Source organism: Protopterus annectens, chromosome 1.part0 (genome assembly GCF_019279795.1).
Source record: "Protopterus annectens isolate FY-2018-M chromosome 1.part0, PAN1.0, whole genome shotgun sequence".
Classification (NCBI taxonomy): domain Eukaryota; kingdom Metazoa; phylum Chordata; order Ceratodontiformes; family Protopteridae; genus Protopterus; species Protopterus annectens.
The window spans coordinates 357,247,998-357,273,145 of record NC_056725.1 but is presented as its reverse complement, the minus strand read 5'-3'; the positions used below and the strand labels follow the sequence as shown (position 1 = coordinate 357,273,145).

Genomic DNA, 25,148 nt, shown 5'->3' with positions numbered 1-25,148 from the left:
AGGTTTGCAAATATAGGGGCACAGGACGCCCCCACAGCAACCCCTTTGTATTGCCTATAATATTCTCCTTCAAATATTATATATAGTTATGCTATAAAACTATTTCCATAAATTCCATGATTAGCTCCTTTTTAACATCATCTACTACAGTATTATTATGTAGACTGAGAATATTTCCAGTCCTTCCTCTTTTGGAATGGATGTAAAAAGATCTACCACGTCTATCGTTATAAAAATGAATTCCTGATCCCACAAATCATTATGTATTCTACCCAGAAAGTCCCAAGAATCTTTAAGTATGTGCTCACCATTCACTATCTGTTGCTTTAGCCATCTATCTATAACCACACCAAAGGGGTAGGTTTTTGATCCATGACCATCCACTATCGGTCTGAATAATAAATTGTCCAGGCCTTTATGGGTTTTAGGTATGCCAAATATAATGGCTACTATTGGCTTTACTACTTTTAAATAATTGTACAGAGCTCCAGAAATTCTTTGATCCAAAAAATAATCTTCTAAATAAAAGTAATTTCTTCTATGACTAATATTAATTTCATTCAATGAAGATGGTTGGTATGTATCTAAATCATTTAGAATTTCAAATATTTTTTGGGAGTATTCCATGGAATCATAAAAAAACATACATCCCTCCTTATCTGGTCGCATCACTCTAATTGCGTCATTTCGCCTAAGAATTTTTAGGACTTCATTTTCTTTTTTACTTCGGTTATAATTCATTGACACATACTGTTCTTTACTTTTCAGCTTATAAATATCCTCTATAATGGCTTTTTCCAAAATGTTAAGTGTTGGTTCTAGTGGTGGATTAAAAATACTTTTGTTCCTGGGTTCTGTATTCCTTTCTCTCCTTTCATTTCGTATCTGTTCCTGAAACAAATATGCCAGATTCAATTTCCTCATATACATTTTAAGCTCTGTTACTGTTTCCGTATAATCAAACTTTTTAGTGGGCACAAATTTCAAACCTTTCATACATAAATTAAAATGTTCTTTTGTCAACTCTAAGCCTGCGTAGTTGTATATATGGTATCCATTCATAGTGAATTTTATTCCATCCTGTACTATAATGTCTACCACCTCTATTTTTGTTCCTGTTCTTTCTGTTCCATCCATTTTCTACCTGTCCTCTGTCTTCTTCCAGTCCCACATCCCATTCTTGTCAATATTGAAAATGTTGGGGTTCATTAAAATCTCTATAGTTATATTCACTAAAGTAGGGTTTACCCCTTGTTCCATATGTATACTGTCCTTTATGATCATATCCCTTTCCACTATCCCTTTCTCTGCATTCCTTACTTAACTTGTCAGTTTTAAACACATATGCCCTATTATTTTTGTATTCATTCAAATCTCTCTGCATTTTTTTACATTTTGTATTAAATATTTTGTTACACTTAAATTCAATAGGTTTCATTTTCCTATAAAATAAATCTTTATTATCTATAAATACAAGATCATTTCTAATTTTTCTATCTAAAATCTCTGCTTGTTCAATGAGCACACTTAATTTCTTGTCATTATTTTTTACAATTTTCTCCATCAGTTCCAAACCATGCCTGTTAAACATTTCAACAAATTCAGCTACTATATTATCATCATAGTCTAACCCAAATGGGAATTTGTATACCCTTAATCCCCTAGGTACAACTCTTTTTATCATACATTCTGATAAATAACCATTTTTAAACTGTATTTTCTTAATTAAAAACATTTTTGATTCAAATTTATAAATCATGTCTTTCAAAGTTCCATCAGTAGATTCATTTTTACTTTGCATATCTTTGTGTTTTTTCTACAAGATCTTTATCAGAAAACACATTCTGCTTAGATAACAAATAATCAAAACTTCTATTATGTATATATATATATATATATTGTCTTTATCTTGCGGCACAGTATTTTCCATATTACTCACTTGTCTCTGTACTGTCCTTGTATGTTCTAACATAGAACATCCATTCCGTTCATCTCTAATACTGCTCCTGCTTACATTACTGTGTCGTTTGTTAATTACGCCCTGTCCGAGCGTTTCTTTCGGTCTCGCCCCCATTCTTAAAGTCCAGAACCAGTGTCATTGTTATTCTCTGAGCCCTTTCCAAATAGGCTCCCACGTCCGTTTGTGTTTCCGCTATCTTTGGCGTTCACCTCCTTGTACTCTTCCTCTCCTTCTGGCCTTTCACCTCGTGTCGCACTAAGCGTGTCGTCATCAATGGGGGACGAATGATGCTTCCTTTTACTATTAGCTCCTATACTTCGTTGACCAGATTGTGTAAGGAGCTCTATAAGATGAGTGAGCTCTCCCTTGATGGTCGCAAGTTCCGACTGAACTTGGTGCAGTTCCTCTCTCCGAATACGGGAGAAAATCGGAGGAATGTCGTCAAATGAATCCATACCTCCCAGGGCTCAATAATTCCACCAATAAACCAAGAATAACTTTTTGTATTTGTTGAATAAAGTGATAGTGAGTGAACGTATCCAAAGTGGTGCCCACTTGTTATTAATCTGGAACATTGCTGCTGTGAAACATTCTAAAGAAGCTAGCTAGTAAAAAAACACAAAAAAAATGCAGTCCTACCCCACTCTCCAACTGTCAAAGAACTAAATAAACTAATGTATAAAATATGGCTGCAGTGGAGTTTTAACTGACATCATATATATAATACATGAAGGCTCAAGCAAAAAAAATAACAGATAGGTCAACACGTCAGTCCAACTTACAAAAGACCCAATTTGCTTGCGTGAAACACATGGCTCTCAAAAACACATTATCACATACACTGCAAAGAGGAGCAGTACTAGACCTTAGAGTACAATGTGAAAAACAAAATTAAGAAATCCCATTTCTGATCACCAGACTCTGTTATATACTGCCTAATGTGATGCACATACTCAACCACAATCTTTGTTTATAAGATGGTCAAACAGGAAAGCAGAGGCTTTGTCAGGCATCCACTCAATTCTTTAAACATAGACTCCTTCGGCACTAACTGCTAGTGTATGAAAGGTAAGATGCTTCTGAGAAAGGTGAGGTTCTGTGGGAAGAGACATTATCAAAATAAGGAGCATAACAAATATAGACAGTTATATTTCAAGGGAGGTACAGCCACTCATATGGGGTGTAGAAGGTTTGCTCGAGACTTCTTCCCACACATCTGGCAGATTCTTTTATTTCTTATAGAAATTTTCTGTAAGACTTTGAACAACATACATAGAAATGCTCATAATCCTAGTCAAGCACCTTTCTAGAAGTTTTCGTTCCCAGCAGATTAACATGGTCAGCAAGGACACACTTCAGAAATCTATCAAAACTACAAGTCAAAGGTTACAATACAGAGTCGATTATCCAAACTAACTGGGACCCAAGGTAACTCAGATAAACTGTTCGGTTAATCACAAATACAACTGAACTGGATATATAAAAAAAAAAAAAAAATTCTAAAATCATATATTTTTCTGCATACAGGAATACACTTTTCAACCATTCAGAGATTTTAGTGGGCAATAAAGAATATTTTTCACACACAAGCTGGCTACAAGCTCAAAAAAACATGCTCAAGCGAATACGTATGTTTACATAATCGGAATTTATTATTTTTCCTACCCGAAAACTTTGGAAGACTGGTTAAGAGAACTGACTTTTCGGATAAATAGTCTCTACTGTATTTCTGCTCCATAATCAAACTGACATCCACCTGCCACATGTGAAGTCTCACTCTGTCAGGATAGGTTACTGGTAATGCAGTAGGTGTACAATCTGGCTAGTTGTTTCCTTCTCTTCTCAGGATAAGACACTACACTATACTGCTTATGTCTTCACTCACATCAAGCTTTGTGTCTCTACAGTCCTGTAAGCAACTACTGACCCCATTCCAGCATACAAATACACAAGTCATGGTCACAGCAGTTTGAATCTTATGCCTCAATGAAGGCATCTTCAAAAGTTCATGTAGATGGAACTTTTAGAAAATGAAAGTCTGCATCAGATTTTTCCCTTTCTTAAGGGTCTGCAGTACTGCTAGTCTCTGAACTAGTGAAACAGTTGTGAAACATCATGCTAACACCGTACAGCATGCAAATGTTCATGTGTGATTTGGACACTAAGAAAATGAGCACAGTACAACTGTGCAACCCTTCACTCAGTATAACCCTTCTGACACTGCCCAGCAACACATTTGCTCAATGACAGACCTTGATGCACAGGCTGGATTAAAGGCAGACCTAATCAGCAACATCTCTCCTATGTCACTGCATATTCGTTAGCTCCTCACTGTCCATAGACAACTCTTTTCTTGCTGCAGGTTTTAATCTGCTTGCCCACTAAAAATTCTGCTTGAACAGCAGCCTGTACCTGTGCCTCTGCATCAACTGCATCTGAAATCCAAACTGCGTAATTTTTTATTTTTTTTATTTATTTTATTTTTTATTTTACATTTGTTGACCGGGATGGTCCGACTGGATACATGTCCATTTTCAGCGGAGGCCCGGGGAGAAAAGCTCCACATTGTCAGTAAGTTACATACATGTTACATATTGTTTCATTTAGTAATGCAGCTGAGGAGAAATATATGCAATTTATATAGTGCAACAAAACAGTAATTATTCTATAAAACCATTAAGTTTATCATTAAGCTTTCCCATTCTTTGAACCTCCAATATAAAGCACTACAGAAAAGTTGCAGTTCCCTCCGTATGGATTTACAGGTGCCTCCTACTTTTAATTTTGACTAATTTTAACAGTATATAATTTTGTTTGCAAGACATTGGCCCTATAAGTCCACTACCAAACTAAAGCCATGCACACAGAAAATTCATCTGCAAGAGGAAGAGAAGGGAGTTATTACAGCTTCAAATATCATTTCAATCTTGCACAGTGAACCCAGTTTATTAGTCATCAAGTCATTCGGCACTACTCAAACCTTTATGTAATTCATCACATGACGAGAAAAGCACAGTGCACATCTTGGGCAGTACTGCTGATAATGTTGTGTCAACCCCCAAGCTTCATGTAAAAAAAAGCTTTATTTCGATCACAGCCAAATCAAAATACCAACACATGAGTTTTAAATAATATGTATACACACAAAAACATCTTTGAATCTTTAATGATGACTCAAGAACATATGATGCCCTGACTAAAATCACTGTTGCAGTATACCAAACAAATGGGTCAACCTTCTCTGGATCGTATGTCCGATGTATAACCTCAGCTCACAAGCATAGGAGCATATAGGTAGACATACAAGTGTACATTCTTAAACAATCTCGCTGCCAGCCCGGACTCAGGTCTCGCACCTAGACTGACCCCACTGCCTGGTCATTGGTACCATAGTTACTAAACACAGACAAGCATCCTTCCCTTCACTCAGATACACAAAACAACTGATGTGTTAGAAGTCCGCTAGGAGTGGCAAGTGCGAGTTCAGATGGCAAATTCCGTACAAACACCGCCATACCAATTGTCTACTCTACTTTGGTGACAACATGACCACAAGGATTGTTCCATTTGCCAATCTTTTGTGCCCAAGACTTTGCGATCTCATTTATCTTCACTCAACACCTTCTTAGACCCCAACATCTTAAGTGTTTGGTACACTCCAAGACTATGGATTCCACTTCACAAGATGTACCTCCATCCCACAATAAAAAAATTAGAGAGACCTATGCCTGACACACAATCTGACAAGTCCGATTTCAATACACCCACTGAGGTTACAGAACCCATGGTAATCAGACTACCTCTGATGTCCTCTAGTGCGACCCAGCCAGAGGCCAATATGGTGTTGGTGGGTCACGACTGAAGAGACAACTTCTCTTGAGAAGGGGGAAACCATTACTTATTTAAGAAGGACCAGAAGACATCCCACGTTTTAGTCAAGAAAGTGATTCCAAGAAGACTAACTGAGGTACATCAGGGGTCTGAGCCACCTCACTTGATTCAAGAAGATATCACAGCTATGAAAACATGACAAATGACAAAACATGTCTCTTCACTCCCTCAGTCTAGAGAGAGAATGAGTGGATGAACTTCTGTCAAGGTCTGCTCAAGGCTATTATGGCCCTGAAACCACCATCTTCTTTGGCCATTCTCCCACCCCCTCACATTCTGAAGAGGGAAGATGCCTCTGATCGTTTGCTGGCTTACTCTTTTTAAATCCATGCCCTAGTCAAGCCCCTTCAGAATATGAAGGCTCCACCCATCTCCTGACTTCCCTGTGGAAGAAGCTTCTTTTGGAGAGACCATTGTTAACATGATAAAACATTCCGAGTGGGAGTCTAGACAAATTTCAGAGTTCTGGAAAAGGTAATACAATCTTTTAGAAGTGGGCACTCCTGTCTCATCACCTGTCCTTCCAGTCCTGTAGGCCTTTTCAGATGCTTTCCAGTCTAACAGTTCATGATTTGTAGCCCACCTGCTCCAAAAGGCCAGATAGGTTCTACAAAGTTCCTGATGAACTTAAATTCCTGTACAAGAACCCTGTGGCAGACCCTCTACAGTTTCTCTCTCTTCAGACAAACCATCCAAATTCCTCCCCCCTGCCAATGCCCTCTCTTCAGCTATGGATATGTGGGGAAAAAAAGGTCTATACCTCTTCTACTCTAGCCTTCAGGCGTACTAACTACCAGACCCAGATGACAAAATATCTGGTCAAAGTGCTGAGGATGTCCAATAAGGCACTGGTGAATTTACAGGGCACAGAGTCCAAACAACATATTCTCTGTTTAATTATGCCACTCCAGTGGCCAGACAGTATAAAATGTAGTTATGATACTGTGGAGGTCTCTTCCAGGGCAGCTACTACTGGTGCGGTCATCCAAAATTATGCATGGTTGTGTAACCAACCCATGCTAGAGGATTTCAAAGCTAAGCTCATCTATTCACCCTTAGACAACAATCTTTTGTTTGGACTGCAGGGAAAGTACAGTTGTGCACACTTACCATAAATGTAGATTAACTGTATTCACTGTTGCAGTCATTACATTTGGGTAATCTGCTTGCAGGTTGCCCTCAGTCGGCCTGATTAAAATCTTGGGTCTTGCGTCGGTTGCTGTCCCTTCTTCCATGACGTCAGGTCATCAGGGGTATAAAACATGCAGCCGATGCCATTACATCAGTTTCTTGCCCCAGATGTCAGGTGCCCCCCTAATGGGGAGCAATTAAACATAAAAACACAAAGATATACCTCCAACAAAAAAGCAAATACACCAAAAAGGCTTTTAAGCATAATAAAGGAAAGTAGAGGTACAGCCAAAAGAAGTTAGGGGGCAGGAGGGAGGGTAACCGGGACTGCAACAGTGAATACACTAGGACATCTACATTTACGGTAAGTGTACACAACTTTACTATGTACTTCGTGTTTCACTGTTGCAGTCATTACATTTGGGTAGATTCCCAAAGCAATGGTTGGGAGGAGGAGTTTAGATAGCATTAGGGCCAGCTATAAGGCCCTGCAAGACTGCAGTGACAAAGCCAGCTCTGGATTTAGAGAAAATTGGCAAATGATAATGCTTGGTGAAAGTATGTACTGAACTCCAGGTAGCAGCTTCTAAGATGTCCCTGGTAGGAACACCTCTGAGAAAGGCTGTAGAAGTAGATGCAGCCCTGGTGGAGTGAGGTCTGATCCCCTGGGGGATAGGTTTTCCATGGTGCTTCCAGCAGAAATTAATGCAATGGCTAATCCATTTAGAAATGGTTTTGAAATAGCCTTCCCCTCTGCCCCTGTAGCAAATGCTACCAGCAGTTCAGGTTTTCTTTGAGGTTTGATCCTGTCCAAGTAGAATCTAAGTTGTCTGTGCACATCCAAGGAATGCAGAATACGTTCCCCTTTGTTCTGTGGATTGGGAAAGAAGGTTGGCAAATGAATGGACTGATTAAGAGCCACACTGGATACCACCTTGGGCATGAAGGATGGATTGGTTATGAGTGACACCCTGTCCGCATAAAAGATGATGAAAGGCTCCACACTGCCATGAGGGCCTGTAATTCAGATACCCTTCTAGCTGAAGCAATTGCTAAAAGGAAAGCTGTTTTCAAAGAAAGACATTTTAAGTCTGCAGTAGCAGCTGGCTCGAAAGGAGGTAGAGCGAGTTTCTCCAATACAAAGTTAAGTTCCCACGCTGGGGTTGGAGCTCTCCTGGGTGGTCTCAAATTTTTGGCCCCTCTGAGGTACTGCTCGAGCAGTGGATGAGAGAAGAGGGGAGATTCTGTATTATAATGAGCTGAAATGGCTGAGGCGTGGATTTTAATGGAGGAAAAAGACAGGCCCTTGTGAAGCATCGCTGTTAAGTATTATAAAATCTGAGGTAAATTGGGCGCTGCTGTGCTCATCCCTTCAGATTGGTTCCAGGCACAGAATATTTTCCATTTTTCAGCATAAGATTTTCTAGTACTAGGCCTCCTTGCTTTTAAGATGACATCCATCACAGGTTTGCTGAGGTATGGTAAGGGAGAGTTTAAGTAATTAGCCAGGCTGCAAGGTTCAGTGTTGGAAGTTGAGGGTGCAGAATCTGGTTCTCCTGCTGAGACAGCAGGGAAGGAGTCTGAGGCAGGTGCCATGGAGATAACAGTTACACACTGCGCAAGAGGGGGTACACCAACGTTGGCACGGCCAGTTTAGAGCAATCAGAATCATCCTCGGTTTGTCCTGTTTGACTTTTAGTAATACTTTGGAGAGCAGAGGCAGCGGGGGGGGGGGGGGGCATAGACTGATAGGTTTTTCCAGCTGAAGAACAGAGCATCCACTTTCCAGGCTTGTTTGTGGGGAGTCCTTGTGCAAAATTTGTCCAACTGGTAGGTCTGGGTGGAGGCAAACAGGTCTATATCTGAGCTCCCCCATTCACTTGTCAACATGTTGAAAATCCTTGGTTCCAGTTTCCACTCGTGTGGGTCCATGAAGTTTTTGCTTAGTCCGTCTGCCAGTGTATTTAATTTTCCTGGCAAGAATTGAGCTTGTAGGTGCACTTGGTAGCTCAAGGCTGTGTTCCACAATGCCATGACTAGTCTGCAGAGGGGGTTAAGAATGTGTACCCCCCTGCTTGTTTATGTACCACATAACCGTGGTGTTGCCTGTCTTTACCATTAGTTGTCCTGGAAGAATGTAGTCTTTGAAGGCTGTCAGAGCATTCTGTACAGCTAACATTTCTTTTTGATTGATATGCACGTACATTTGACTTGGGTTCCATTTGCCCTGAATGCACTTCCCTGCCAGGTGAGCCCCCCCATGCATAGTCTGATGCATCTGTTGTTACGGTTTGTGTGGCAAGGGGTGGTGTGAAAGGAAGTCCCTTGTTTTGGTGACAGGCCTCTGCCCACCAAAGGAACTCTAGGCGTAGGCAAGGTATGATAGGAATCATTGTTTCTAGGCTGTGAGAAAGTTGACTCCATAGGTTTTTTTTAGATACCACTGTAGTTTCCTCATATGCAGTCTTGCATATGGAATTAAAAGAATGCAGGAGGCCATGAATCCCAAGGCTTGCAGTATTTGTCTTGCAGATAGCAGGGTTTTTGTGGCCACTTGTTTAATGAAGAAGGTTGTCAAATGAATTTGCTTTTCTGGCATGAGGTAAGCCATCTGGGAAGTTTTACTCAAGCTTGCTCCCAGGAATGTAATTTGTTGACAGGGTACCAGTTGCGATTTCTTTTCGTTTATGGTGTACCCCCAGACAAGTTAGAGCCCTTTATACAAACGTCAGATGATTGAAAAGTATGTCCTGGCTCTCTACCTGAATTAGACAAATTGCCCAGGTATGGGTATATTTGAATACTTCTTTGCCTGCAAAATGCAATAACTGGAGCTAGGCACTTTGTGAATACCCTGGGCACAGTAGATGAGCCAAAGGGCAGTGCAGAGAACTGATAGTGCGTGTAACCTGCTTTGAAGCGGAGGTATCTTCTGCAAGATTCCCTGATTGGGATGTGCAGGTTATGCTTTTTTTTAAATCTAGTGTTGCCAAACAGGCATCTTTGCCTAGCATAGGAAGTAATTGGTGAAGAGTCAGCATCTTGACTTTTGGAATTTCCAGAAAGGTTTTTACAGTAGACCGGTCCAGGATTGGATGCCCCGATTTGTCTTTTCTGGGTACCAGCAAAAGTCTGGAGTAGAAACCTTGTCCCTTTTCCTCTTCTGGTACCAGTCGAATAGCCCCCATGCTTAAGAGAGAAAGCACTTGTTTTTGAGCGTCTGGCCCACTGATTTGGGAGTAGGTCCGACCACCCACTTGGCGTTGGCAATGTGTGGAAGTGAAATCTGTATCCCTGGGACACTACATTTAAAACCCATTTGTCCTGGGTAATGAGTTCCCAGTTCTTTGCATGAAGAGCAATCTTTCCCCCAAAGGGGCATTCAGAAGATAAGTGCTTGGAAATTTTAAAAGGAAGTCATTGAGACAGTTTACCATGGGGGGGGGGGCCTTATTATTCCGAGACTTGGAAGTGGAGGCCCCCCACTGCTTTGTTCTGTGAGTCCCCTGGGACTGAATCCTGGGGTTTTTGCTGTGTCTGGGTTTGGCTTGAGAAGACCTGGAAAGGACCAATTCTTAGTAGGCCAGTGCCTACTAAATCTAGGAGGCTGAACTTGTAAAACATCTTTAACAATTTGCATAGATTTAGCTTTATCTTCCATCTTTTTAAGAACTTCTTCAGCCTGGCTGCCAAATGGGCGGTCATGATATAGAGAAGCATCCAACAATTTAGCTTTAACATGATCAGGCAAAGATTGCTCCTTAAGCCTAACATGCTTTCTAAGCACAGACCCAGTAACAGCAGCCCTGCAAGTGGCCTCTAAAGAATTAAAACTACATTGCAAAGTACGTTTTCCAGCTTGTTCAGCAGAATGCATTAAATCCTGTAAGTCTTTATTTTCCACACAGTCAGGAATCAACCTCATTTTCTGTTTAAGAAGTCCAATAACATATGGCTGATATTTTAACATATGAAATTGGCAGTTTAAAGCTCTAATTGCCAAGGTTGCTGAAGTATAAACCTTTTTACCTCATCTATCCAGCGCCCTGGAGTCTCTATCAGAAGGGGTAGGATTTTTAGCAGTAGAAGCCTTAATGCCCTTGGGCCCCTGTGAAATGGTCTCTGGATCTGCAATAGGATTTTTGAAAAGAAACCTGTGGGACTCTGGGACCCTGTAGTATCTGTCAGATTTACTGGGAGCAGGAGGCAGGGAATCAGGGGCCAAACTGGATTCCTTGAAAGCATCATCAACAATGTCTAGTACAGGAGTAATAGCCAAAGTCCTATGCTGAGGCAGGAGTAAAAAATCCCTACGCCTCTTTTTTGAATTAGAAAATTCCTGGCTTTCTCGGTGAACATGCTCCCTTAGAGTATGTAAGGTTTCCCCAAAAGAAAAATCCTCAGGAGGGGAAGTAGAGGGAATAGAGTCCTCCGCATCAGAATCCTCATAAGTAGACAAGGACAAATCCAGGTCATCAAAAGAGTAAGAAAAAACAGAATCCTGATCAGAAGATTCATAATCAAGCTCAGCCCTAGACCTCTTAGAGGGGGAGGGGGTTGGCTACCCCTGATTAGGGTTATTAGATCTTCAGACATTTTTATCATTTGTTTTTTAGGCATAGAGGCCTGAGCATGTGGCCTGGGCATCGGTGGTCGAGATTTAGGCCTTATTAATGAAGGAGGCATCGATTTAATATGCAAGTTCATAGGCCTGAATACACCTTCAGAAGCCGATGCCTGCACAGCGGCTCCGGAGCCATCCAAGGTAGAGACATCCGCGGGTTCCATAGTCGAAGTATCTCGCGGCATACTCCAAATGGGTCTTAGTAGAGACCTGCAAATCAGAAGTAGCGGGTATCAGGGACTGTGAAAGCGCCTCACTGAGTACCAGTGAACTGGCGACTGGCTTAGAAGAGTCGTAGGTAGTTTTGGAACTCGGCGGCCTGTCTCTGTCTTTATGTTTGCGTTTTTTTGGAATCCTGGTAGTCGGATGGCTAACCGACATTTCTGGGTAATTAAACAGAGAACCGAAATATTTAGAGGGAAAAATATACCAACGACGAATAGTGCGCTGATTAAATAAAGCACAAAACCAACAGCAAGGTACATCGTGGTCAGGGCTTAGGCAAGGAATACACTACGAATGAAAATCTTTATGAGGTATTTGCTTTCCACAAGCAATGCAATTATTAACTTTTACTGACATCGGTAAGGAGCAAGAAAAAGTTTCCCCAATGGGGTACTTAGCTTTTAGTTGAAGACTTCGGTTCTGAAACTCTAAAACAAAAATTTCAGGAGTCGGCCGACCAGCACTTTTGCGAACTGCTTCTGCTTCGGGCACCGCACGACAAGAAAGACTGATGTAAAGGCATCAGCTGCATGTTTTACACCCCTGGCGACCTGACGTCATGGAAGAAGGGACAGCAACTGACAGAGGACCCAAGACTTTGTTAATCAGGCCGACTGAGGGCAACCTGCAAGCAGATTACCCAAATGTAATCACTGCAACAGTGAAACACGAAGAACATCCAACTTATCTAAAGCCTTACAGAAATAAGGTAAAACTATGAAAGACTACAGACAGATTCTACTTGCCTCCATACCTAAATACCAGAGAACTACCCAGCCGAGCCAATCTCTTTTGTTAGAAAGGAATCCAGACCACTCCAGACACACAGAAAATGCACCCAGGAAGAGATTTCCAGAGAAGCCTCAAAGGGACCCCAGACTTGGAAGGCCTCCTTTCTCTCAGAAAAAGGTCAGTGTGACTATCTACCAAGTTTACCTCCCCAGTCCTACCCTGACCCTCTCCAAAAGGTTAACTCAGTCTATTTCAAACTGGGAAAAAGATTACTACAGACCACCAAGTGCTCTCCATTATTAAAAAAGGATTATGCCATGTCATGAAAGGAACTCCTTCTCTTGAATGGCATCCCTCCGTTTCTCCTGCAACCTGCTGCAGCTTCTTCTGCCTATCCTCCAGGAACTACAGGCCCAAGTTTAATAGAACCCAGTGCCTGCCAAAACTTGGAGGAAGGGGATTTTACTCCAGACTGTTTCTAGTTCCAAGAAAAGGAAATGGAGATGCATACTGGATCTCTCTCCTTGTTAAACATCTTAAGGGTGCCAACTTTCAAAATGCTCTCCATACACACCCTGTTGCCTCTTACTCTTCCGCAGGCACACCTATGCTCTCTGGATCTAATGAATGCTCATTTACACATTATCATTCACCTCCACCCCCCCCCCCCCCGCAGGAAATTCCTCAGGTTCTGCTTTGCCTTTTGGGCTTTCCACAGCCCAAGAGTATTCACAAAGTATTTAGCACCTTCTGCCAGACTCATGAAATTCATATTTCCTCTTACTTAGGTGATCCAGGCCACTACACCACATACTTTACTGCAACATCTCCAGTTTACCCTCAACCTACTCTTGCAGCTGAGGTTCACAGTCTATGACAAGAAGTCTTCTCTTCAGCCCAGCCAGGACCTAGTGTTCCTGGGCTGCAAAATGGGCACCAAGAAGATGCTGGCCTACATGCCTCAGGAGAAGGTGCAAAGCTTTAGTTTACTTCCAATCTATGTCCTGCCTTGACACATGCTCAGTCAGGGATCTTCTAAGAGCCCTGGGTTTAATGGTAGCAACCAACCCAAGGCTCGCTCCAGCCATGTTATACATGAAAACAATTCTGTGGTACCTGAAAACAGTATGGTCCCAACACTCATGCTCTAAACACAGAGATCCCTCTCATACCTTACCTCAAAAAGGAGATCTTGTGGTGAATGACCCAGGTGAATCTCAATCCAGGGCTTACCTTCAAACCACAGACTCAAGTTCAAGAAATGTGCAGACGCCTTGTACAAGACCTGGGGGGACTGAACAGGTATCCACAGTCTAGGGCAGGTGGCAGCCCAAACTCAAGGAGCACATCAACCTGAAAGAGATGAGGGTCTTCATCCAAGCACTTCAGGTTTTCACACATCTGGAAATTCGGCCCTCTTTAAGCATTCGGACACCACCAGTGCCACCTGATGCATATACTAGTAAGCGGGACCAGATCACACCAATTTTGTAGACTAGTTCAGATTGCTTGGGACCTAGCTACCCAGAGGAACATGTGCCTACTCACTGTGTACATCCCATCACTGGACAACATACTAGCAGACTCACTAAGCAGGTCCACTGAGAACCCTCATGAATGGCCCTAAACAGGCAGGTCTTTCAGAACATTTTACATAAGTGGGAAACACCACAGACAGATTTATTTGCCTCAAAGAACAGGCAACCTTCCCTATTTTGCACAAAGACTCCTTACCCCTCAGCCTGAAAAACAGAAGCAATTATCCTTTCAATGGAAAGGGAAGTTTCTTTTTGCATCCCCACCCCTATTAATTCCAAAATTACTACTAAAGTTCCAGAAAGAAAAAGCAAGAATCAGACTGTTGATTCCTTTTTGGCCAAGGCAACATTGGTGCCTCCTTCTCTTTATCTACCTAGGGGTAATCACCACAAACTACCACACAATGTGGATCTCATCACACAGCAGAGGGGATCACGGCTTCATCCAAACCTGTCATCACTAAGAAACCTAAACCTATGGACAAGGGGGTTCTGATCCCTTTCAGTCACCAGTTTTCAGGATACCGAGAGTCATCCAGAAGGCATGGAAACTCATCAACAGAAATTCTACATAGCCAAATGGAAGAGATTTTACTTCTGTTGTCATAAAAATAAATTAGGACCCACTAAATCAGATATTCCTCTTATCCTAAAGTACTTGTGTGAACTCATGAATACAAGTTTGGCATACTCCTCCAATGGAGCCTACCTGCTCTGCCTGTCTGCCCTTCAATCCACCCGTTATGTCCAGGCCAGAAGGAAAACGATTGCCATAAGGGATATTGCATCTATGACCACCAAGGAAGCCCAAACCACCTCCTTGGGAACCACCTCCTACCGGAAAGGCTCAGTCTGCCACCATTTGAACTAAAGCTTCAGCAAATCTCAAATTTGCTTGTAAAATCCCTTGTAAAACTATCTTTCTACTAGCCCTCATTTCTGCTAGGAGAGTCCCGGAACTTCAGGCACTCATGGCCATTCCATTTTTCTTATTTTTCAGAAGGATGGGGTATCCCTGAGGATCAACTCCTCCTCCACGCCTAAAGTGGTGAATGAGATGTCCTCAACCAGGCCATATACCTGCCTACCTTCTTTCCCAATCCATAGAATGGGGGTGGGGGCAGACTCCTGTACCCTGTACTCTCTAGATGTACACAAACAGCTGAGATTTTATTTGGATTAAACTACATCTGTCTAACCAGATCAACTACTCGTCACCTGCACAAGTTCCAAACTGGGACAGCCAGCACCTAAACAAACCATTGCAAGCAGGATCTCAAAGTCCATCTCTTTTTATTACTCACACTATGGCAAATCCTTGTCCACTTGTCCTTTAACTTGCTCTACCAGGTAAGTGGCACCTCAGAAGTTTTCTACAAAGCAGATGATGCTAGGACAATCCTGGAATTTGCCACCTTGCCACAGTGTGTTCTGTATACACTTTCATTAAACATTACATAAGTGATGCTTCTCAAGATCCACAGCTGCCTTCACCATGCAAGCTCACTCTGGACTTGGGACAGTTTTTTTCTCTATGTGAACCATCCTCCCTTCTGCTCTCTTGAACTTCGGGAATCAACCATCTGTTTGGAACACTACAACAGTGATCTCAGTCAAGACATAGTACAGTTCTGTAAGAACTTACCATTACAGTAGATGTCCTAATGATCACTGATGCAGTATTCCTTCCCACCCTCCTTCCCCCACTGGATACCACCTCTTTCTCTCTTACTGCCCTGTCTGGAGGACTATAGGGCCAAGGGGGCTCCTCTCACTCTCTGCTTGGCCCACCTTAGCTGACCAGTCTTTCTCAGAGGTCTTCAGATGGCTGGCTTACAAACAGTCTGAGGATCTATGCTTCTATGTACTCCTATATGTCCTTATGCTTGCAAGCTGATCTCATACGTTGAACATATGATCCAGGGAAGATTAACCTTGGTACCCCAGATGCACATCAGTGATGAAAACCCATCTATTTGGAATACTGCAGCAGCAATCAATAGGACCTCTACTGTTAAGCTCTCACACAACTGTACCTTTTCCGATATTAAAAGTAGAAAAATAAAATGGTTTTGAAAAAAACTATTTACATTTTGACACGCACACTGTTGACTCTGCAATCAACTTTATTACCACACTGAAAACTGTTCAGGAGAATTGCATTTACTGGATAACTGAGTAACAGAGCTATTTTGAAGACCTTCCTCAACTACAAAATGGGCCAAATGCAGAAACAGACATGAACTGTTATACAGTACAGTGAAAGTATTACAAAACAGTAATTTTGAGTTTGCAAAAAAAGTTTTGTTTAGAAAACTAGAGAGTCACCAACCTGTTCTACAGATGTCATGAAATATTCTTAACAGCAGTGTTTTAGTAATTCTGCCAGTTCTCCTCACAGAGTTGTCAAGTTTATTTAGAGCCCAATCAAACTGGTGTGCCTGCTTGCTCCGAATGGCTGGACTCGATGATTCTTCTTTAACAGTACCCTTCTGCTGGGTGACCACACTTAACAGGCGCATACTCTCCAGGGATCTGTACAAGATAAAACAGGATTATTTTCTAAATGAATTTAGCCAGTCTTTCACAAAAAATTTACAAGTATGCAGTAATACACTAAAGGTTCTCCACAAGATTTAATGATACAGTGGATATAAAAAGTGTACACACCCCTGTTAAAAGTTTTCTGAAATAAAGAGAGACCACAATAAATCATTTAAAATCTTTTTCCACCTTTAATGTGACCTATAACCTGTACAATTCAATTGAAAATCAAACAAATCTGTTAAGGGAAAAAATATAAATAAAAAACTTAAAGCTGTTGCATAAGGAGTGCACACTCTTAAGCTAATACTTTGCTGAAGCATCTTTTGATTTAATTACAGCATTCAGTCTTCTTGGGTACACACCTGCCATCAATTAGAGACACTCTGATTAACCCCAAATAAAATTCAGCTGTCTTAGTAGGATTTCCTGACATTTACTCAGTTGCCTGCTACAGTAAAAACCATGGTTCGCAGAGAGGTTACAAAGCATCAAAAGGATCTCATTTCTGAAAGATATCCGTCAGGAGAAAAATTTCTACAGCATTGAATATACCATGGAACACAGTGAATATAGTCATCAAAAAGTGGAGAAAATATGGGACAACAGTGACACTGCAAAGAACTGGACATCCCTCCAAAACTGATCAAAAGACAAGATGAAAACTGGTCAGGGAGGCTGTCAAGAGACCTACAGCAACACTGAAGGAGCTGCAGAAATTTCTGGCAAGTACTGGTTGTGTACTACATGTGACAATCTCCCGTATTCTCCATATGTCTGGGCTATGGGGTTGGATTGAAGACTGAAGCCTTTTCTTACACAGAAAAACATTCAGGCCTGGCTAAAATTTGCCAAACAATACATTAAGTCTTCCAAAAGCATGTGGGAAAATGTGTTATGGTCCAATGAGACCAAGGTTGAACTTTTTGGCCACAATTCCAAAAGGTAAAAACACTAAGCATCACCAAAAGAACACCATCCCCACAGTGAAGCATGATAGTGGCAGTATCATGCTTTGGGGTTGCTTTTCTTCATCTGAAACTGGGGCTTCAGTGAAGGTGGAGGGAATTATGAACAGTTCCAAATAACAGTCACTTCTGACCCAAAACCTTCAGGTGTCTGCTAGAAAGCTTAACATAAAGGAGGAATTTCACCTTTCAACACGACAATGACCCCAAACATACATCCAAATCAACAAAAGAATGGCTGTATCAAAGTTTTGGAATGGCCCAGCCATAACCCACATCTAAATCCAATAGAAAATCTGTGGGGTGACATGAAGAGGGCTGTGCACAAGACATGCCCTCGCAATCTGAAGGATTTGGAGCGCTTCTGCAAGGAAGAGCGACAAATATTGCCAAGTTAAGATGTGCCATGTTGATAGACTCCTACCCAAGAAAACTGAATGCTGTAATTAAATCAAAAGGTGCTTCAACAAAGTATTAGTTTAAGGGTGTGCACACTTATGCAACCAGTTTATTGTATGTTATTTTTTATATTTTTCCCCTGACAGATTTGTTTTTCAATTGAATTATACAGGTTATAGGTCACATTAAAGGTGGGAAAAAAGTTTGAAATGATTTATTGTATTCTCTATCACAAAAACCTGGCATTTTAACAGGGGTGTGTACACTTTTTATATCCACTGCAGCTCTGATAGGAATGCATGCAAATACACAGGATGCATCAAGAGCAGGGTTATAGTGCTACAGGGCGGGGGTTTCTTTACTACCTTAGAAAATGTTGGCACAATACACTTGCCACTCCATACAGCACTAAACCAACTGTTCAAGCAATCCAGATGACCTCTTGCCTCAGAAGCTGCAGACACTAGAAATTACCAGAAAAGCCTAAAATTTAATACATCATTGTTCTTCCACATCACAACAGACATTTCATGCTAACTAGTTTCCATACATTTGTGACTCCCCTCATAGAACTTGTGCTATTTTTACAGACTACACACAGGGAGGAAACAGCTTCAAAAAACTGATTACAGCTGCAGGAAGCATCAAGTCCATCCACCACAAATGTCATCTTAATATTTATTTTATTTTACATTTGTTGACCGGGCTGGTCTAACTGGATACATGTCAATTTTCAGTAGAGGCCCGGGGAGATAAGCTCCAAGACAGAACAATGAAATTAACACAATAACAAATAAGGAAACATTATACAAAACAAAAAAAAAATCCTATTTACAAAACACATTACAGGTTATCAGAGTAAATGTAGCAGTGCAGAATACAGGCATAAAATAGCATGCTAGTACAATCAAGATGTTCTAGAGGTACATAGTATAATGGTCAATAAGGAAGGACTTACAATTAATGAGTAGAAGGGGTAGGAGGAGCAAAGTATTAACAGCTACATAAACTAGTCAGGCTTAGTACAGGGGCATAACCAGTGAGTTCTGTGGAACACTTTCAATTTGTTTACGAAGCAGGATAGTGAGGGAAGTGAGGAGAGTTCACTGGGGAGAAGATTCCAGGCTGTTCCAACAATATTAGAAAAAAAGCCTTGTTGTTTGGTTTAGTGGTATGTACTAGAAGTCTCTGAGAAGACCTTAAGGATTTCAGGTTTTTATAGGGAGTGATGAGTGTGGATAAAATAGGAGTTTTGGAAGGTTTGTAAAAAGTGTTGTGGGCTATAGATAGTTGATGGAATTTAATCAGATTTTGTAGTTGAAGCCATCCCAGCTGCTTTAAAATTAATGCAATGATGGGTTCTAAATGGGTTGCCTGTAGCAAATCTGGAAAGGTTATTGTAGGACATTTCCAATTTGTTAAGATTATTATTAGATAGGTTAGTAAAAATGGGTGAGGCATAAAGAAGAGATGAGATTAGATGAGTGTGTGCTATACTGGTTTTAGCTGAAGGCAAGAGGAAGGATATTATCCTATAGAGAGAGCCTAGTTTTTTGTTGACAGTTTTTATAGTATTGTTAATATGGATATCAAAGTTCAGATTGCTGTCAATGGTGATGCCCAATAGTTTGGTGGTTGGTTCTGGGGATATAATAGTTTTGTTGGCAGAGTTAACGGAGAAATCCAGAGGGGGGACTTCTTAGTAGGAGAGAAGAGGAGGAGTTTAGTCTTTTTGGGGTTTAGGAGAAGGCATCTATGTGTGAACCATTGCTCTACTGTGTTAAATACTTGTTGGGTAAGAGAGAGAAGTTCAGAAGAGGAGGGGGCTGAGCATATCAGTGTGGAGTCATTTGCATATTGTATGCAATGTGGCTTGGGGGATGGCAAGGTGAAGGTCATTAATAAATATAGAAAAAAGTAGAGGTCCTATTAATAAATATAGAAAAAAGTAGAGGTCCTAGGATGGACCCTTGAAGGACACCAAGGTTGACGGGCAGGTGAGTTGAGAGAGACTTGTGCCACAGTACGGCCTGTTGTCTTTTATCAAGGTAGGACTGGAACCACTTTATAGAAGATGTATCTAGTGACAGGGATTTCAGTATTTTGATGAGAATTTGGTGATTAACCATGTCAAAAGCTTTAGACAGGTCAATAAATAGTGCTGAAGACAGCTTGTTTAGATTGCGTTTTTTGTTGATCCAATCTACGAAGGAAAGAAGGGCAGTAGTAGTGCTATGTGACTGTCTGAAACCATGTTGACAGTTGGATAGTAAGTTATTTTGTGCTAGGTGGTCAAGTAATTGTCTGTGAATACATTTCTCCATGATCTTTGCCAAAAGAGAGAGGAGGGCAATGGGGTGGTAGTTGGAGAGTTCAGTGGATTGTCCTCCTTTATGGAGGGGGATAATATGGGAAATTTTCCATAAACTGGGGATATGACTTTCTGTAATAGTTCTATTGATCAGGATAGAAATGGGATAAGCAATAGCTTTGGCGGATTGCTGTAGGAATTCAGCAGGTAGTTGGTCTGCTGAGGGTGAGCATGGTTTTAGTTTCTGTAGAAGTGTTAGGATATATGTTGTTGGGTCAGGTTGAAAAAGAAAAGTAGGGGGTGAGGTTGATTTATAGGAAGGTAGAGTGAAGTTGTTTGGTGATAGTTGACTAGCTAGTGTTTGTATAGCATCAGTAAAAAAAGTATTAAGCGCATTAGCTGTATTCATTGTTTTTTTTTGTGGTCAGTGTTATGAGGGTTTGGAGTAGTGGATTGCCCTGGATGGAGTAGTTGGTTAATGCTAGTCCAAAATTTTTGCGGCTTGTTTTGATTAGCTTGTTGGGATTGCAGGTAGTAGTTTCTTTTATCAGATATTATAGCTTTCTTGGTTTCATTTCTTAGCTGTCTAAATGTTAGTTGGTCTATAGGGTTTTGTGTCTTCCTCCATTTTGCCCAAAGTTTGTTTCTAAGATTTATTTTAGGTTTGGTTTCTTTTGAAAACCATGGAGCAGATATGGTTTTAATTCTAATTAATTTGGTTGGGGCATGGTGGTTGAGAATGGCAAGGAAGTTGGAGTTAAAGTAACTAACGGCTTCATCTAATGGGAGGTTTTGTAAGGGGGACCAGTTGCACGCTCTTAGTTCCATCTGGAAAAGTTCAGGGTTAAAGTACTTTTTAGATCTGATATTTTTGACAGATGTTGGAATGGGAAAGTTGATTTTAGTCTGATGATATAGGTAAGAGAGTGGTCACTTAAATCATCAGGGAGGGTTCCTGAGTCATAAATGTGAGGATGATGGTTTATGAGAATCCAGTCTTAATAAGCTTGATTTCTTGTTAGATTTATTTATACTGGTAGGGGAGGTAATGGTTTGGGAATACCCATATAGGTTAATATGGTTTGTGGGGAGGCTGCTGCAGAAGCAGGTCCAGTCAATGTTTGTGTCGCCTAGGATTATGGTTTCTTGAGGCAGGTTTTGGGAAAGCCAGCAAAGTATGTTTTCCATGGTGGCAGTGTTGTTACCAGGAGGTAGATGTATACAGATAATATAGATGGATTTGGAATTGTTAAGATGCAGTTTGGAGATAAGAATTTCTGCACTGGAGTCTAAAGGTGGTTTACAGTTATGAGTGGTTAATTGTAAGCTAGATTTATATAGGATAGCAACCCCTCCACCTTTCTTGGATATTCGGTCTAGTCTCAGGATATTATATCCAGGTGTAATGATTTCATTGTCTCTGGTTACAGGTTTTAACCAAGTTTCTGTTAGGCAGAGAATATCAAAGGAATAGATTTCAGTTAGAGCTTGAAGTTGAGTTACTTTATTGTTTATGCTACGTATATTAAGATGAGCAATTAAAAGGGAGTTTGAGGGCTTGAGTACGTGATTCTTTGAGGTTGAGGAGAGAGATAGGAGTTGTTGGAGGGCCTTGGTTAGGGTGGATGTCACCATCCTTTAAAGAGAGTAGTAGGCTTAGATAGTTTGGGTTGGGGAATCTGCTGTATAGAGATAGACCTTTCCTGGGGTTTAGATTGTTGTATTTTCTGTGTAGTGTTCTGTGGTATTTAGGAAGTATGTAGTTAGAAGAGGATGCTATATTAGCATGAATAAAATGGAAAGGGGAGTTTGGAGAGTTCTTTCTTGGAGTAGTTTAGGTACGGGCCTAGTGGGTTTTCAAAGGAGGTGAATAGATGGGTGAGAATTAAAGGAGGTAGTAGTGAGAGTGTGAATAAGGAGTGGGATAAAAGATGGGATGGGTTGTTTATTCATTATATGAATAAATATAGATTCTATGTATGTAGAAGAAAGAAATTTACTGGGTGGAGATGAAAGAAGGGAGTAGGGTGTGGTGTGATAAGAGGACAGTAGTGAGAGGTTGATATTAGTGCAGTTGAGTAACTGGAGAGTGTTTACAGAGTAAAGGTAGTGGAAGAGTGTGTTTGAAGACAAATGGTAAGAGCACGAGGTATGTTTAGAGAGTAATGGGAAGAGGAAGGGGTGTGGTTAGACAGTATAAAGGTAGGACCCCTGGGGTGAGTGGGAATTGGGGGAAGGGAGCGGAGTGAGCCCGCAGGGCGAACGCAGTGGGTAGAAACAGATACTGAAGCAGTTAATGAAAAACAATCAGCTAGGCTAAGTCTGGTGGTAGGTTGGAATAGAATAGGGGCTAGAAAGGAAAGAAAAAAAAAAAAAAAAAAAGAGGACTAGAAAGGTGTCTGTGGACAGTAAAAATGAAGGAAAAAAAAAACAAGAGAGAGGGCTAACTAGCACTTTGGGGATTACTGAAGTTTAAGAAATTGAGGTAAGTAGTTGATCATGAGAAAAAGGGTAAGTGGAGATTATGCCTGGAATTAGGGTGCCATCTAGTGGACAGTTCAAGTATTGCAGGCTTGTTTGAGAGGGAGTAAAATTGGTAGACTGCAGTAGTAAAGTAAGAAAAAACAAGGGGGGAATCTATGCAGGTAGGAGGAGTGAGATAGTGAAATTAGAGAAGAAGGGAGAGCAGAGGCTGCTGGCTGTCCTAGCTCAGCACTGGCTATAACATTTATGTTAGTGGTACAGTCAATAGAAAGTCTTCCTTGTTGGAATTATTCAGCAGACATACTTTACTGGTTTCCTTGAAAGAGGGATTGTAGGATTGTTATGCAATGAGGTGACCCGCCGATATTTGGAGAGGGTTCTTTAGCTTCCTACTGACTAGCACTGGAAGCCCAGGATGAGTACAGTAACTTTGGGAGGCAAGAGAGAGAAGATAAGAGACAAAGATAACATAAAGCAAGGTAGAACTACTCGGAATAACACTAATCAAACCCTGAGACAATTATTGCAGTATCCAATATACATTTCCAAAACCGTAAGCATAATTAAATTAGCAGTCATTCACAGGGACATTAGATCTGGTTAGCAGTAATACATATTAAATCTTTGGTAGCAGCAATGCAAAATTCTATGATGCAGCAGTTGTGTGCCCCTTTTTTATAACAGTATAAATATAGAAAGCAGTTAAAAAACACTTCTGTTCTACTTAACAGCAGCAGTGAAACCAATTAAGTCAGAGTTTGCAAATACAAATAAGGACTTTGCCAGCAGCAATATAAGACACTATAAAACAACAGTTATCAGCCAGTAAATATAGAAAGCAGTTACAAAAACAATTCTGTTCTACTTGGCAGCAGCAGTAAAACTAATTGAATCAGAGTTTGTAAATACAAATAAAGACTTTGCCAGCAGCAATATAAGACACTATAAAACAATAGTTATCAGCCCCTTTTGTTAGCACTGTTGGAGGGGGGTATGTTTAGCCCTGGCCCTTTATTATTCTCTATGTGGATGTTGTATCTTTAAGAGCCATTTACTGGCTTTTAAGAGAGGGTGTGAAAATGTGAAATATTCCCCTGATAAGGGTATGCACTTGGGTGGCATTGCAGTAGCTTTATTCTGTATTAATTCTTCAATAAAGAACTGTCATGCTCAGAAATGGAGTTCAATTAAAGCAGATTCCTGGCTTTTAACTGAGGACTTAGTTATATCTAAATGACCCTCTGGTAAGGAAAAGCGCTTGGGTGGCATTATAATAAACCTTTAACCACTTTTAATGTTCAATAAAGAACCGGCACTCTCAGGGAAGGTGTATTTTATAAAGCCATTTCCTATCTTCCACAGTGGAGTTAGATTTGTAAATAAATCCACTGGTAAGGGTAGGCGCTTAGGTGGCGCTTTATCAAACTGTATTACGTGTTGGTGCCTAGTAAAGAACGGGCACACATAGATAGTGTAGTTTTGCAGCCGTTTAGTGTCTTAACAGTAAAGTTAACAATTTTAAAATATATCGAAGGAAAGGTTAAGCTCTTAGGAGGGGTTACATAAATCTCATTTTTCTATAAGTATTCTGTAAAAAATCAGTCACACACAGAGAAATCCCTGTGAGTTGGGGTATTGGAGATATCGCCGATATTGGCTTACTATATTCTTCTAGCAGCAAAAGCTCTAGTACTACAAAAGATTCACACAGGGGAAAAAAAAACGTGGCTAGGAGCTCATTTAGCTTGCATAGCCTAACAGAACCAGAGTCTTTGCTTCTCATTTGTGGGGGGTCTTCCCTTACCTTTATTCTAAATACCATCCCATTTATGAGCCCTTAGCTCCGACTCTACAGTTTTCTTTAATTGCAACACTCTAAATGAGATCAATGTCCATGCAAAAGAGAAGTCTCAGTTACACATCTCCACTGCTTCTACAGCACACCTGCAAAGCCTTCATTACCCTACTTACAAAGGTATATTAGGTCACACTACATACAAACTCTCCACGATGCTTTATATCTTTACCCCTGTATTACATTAAGGCTGTTATGGCAGTTTATGGGAAATTACAACCAGTAAGTTTAAATGAAAAAAGTCTCAACTCAAATCCCAGTTTTATTCTACCACTCTACTAAATATAAAGATGAACATCTGCTGTTTACAGGCTACCTTAAAAATGCTTGAAAAATATGCTCCTCCAGTTTGGAGGAGAGATCATAAAAATACAACTCAGTGTAGCCTACTTCTGCTATACTTTACATTTCATCTGAATTATTTTAATTTTTTTCTATTTTTATGTATCCTTCTGGGTCAAAGCTATAAAGGCTCCATTCTTAAAT

General features: G+C 40.7%; 1 protein-coding gene across 1 annotated transcript in view; it reads right to left on the bottom strand.

The window, feature by feature from the left end:
• Window positions 1-25,148, bottom strand: part of LRPPRC (leucine rich pentatricopeptide repeat containing) — a 1,486,422-nt gene that overhangs the window by 1,354,659 nt on the left and 106,615 nt on the right. Inside the window, exon 2 of the mRNA XM_044079460.1 lies at window positions 16,434-16,636. Within this exon, the coding sequence (XP_043935395.1) occupies window positions 16,434-16,636 (203 nt within the window). The remainder of the gene's footprint in view (window positions 1-16,433; window positions 16,637-25,148) is intronic.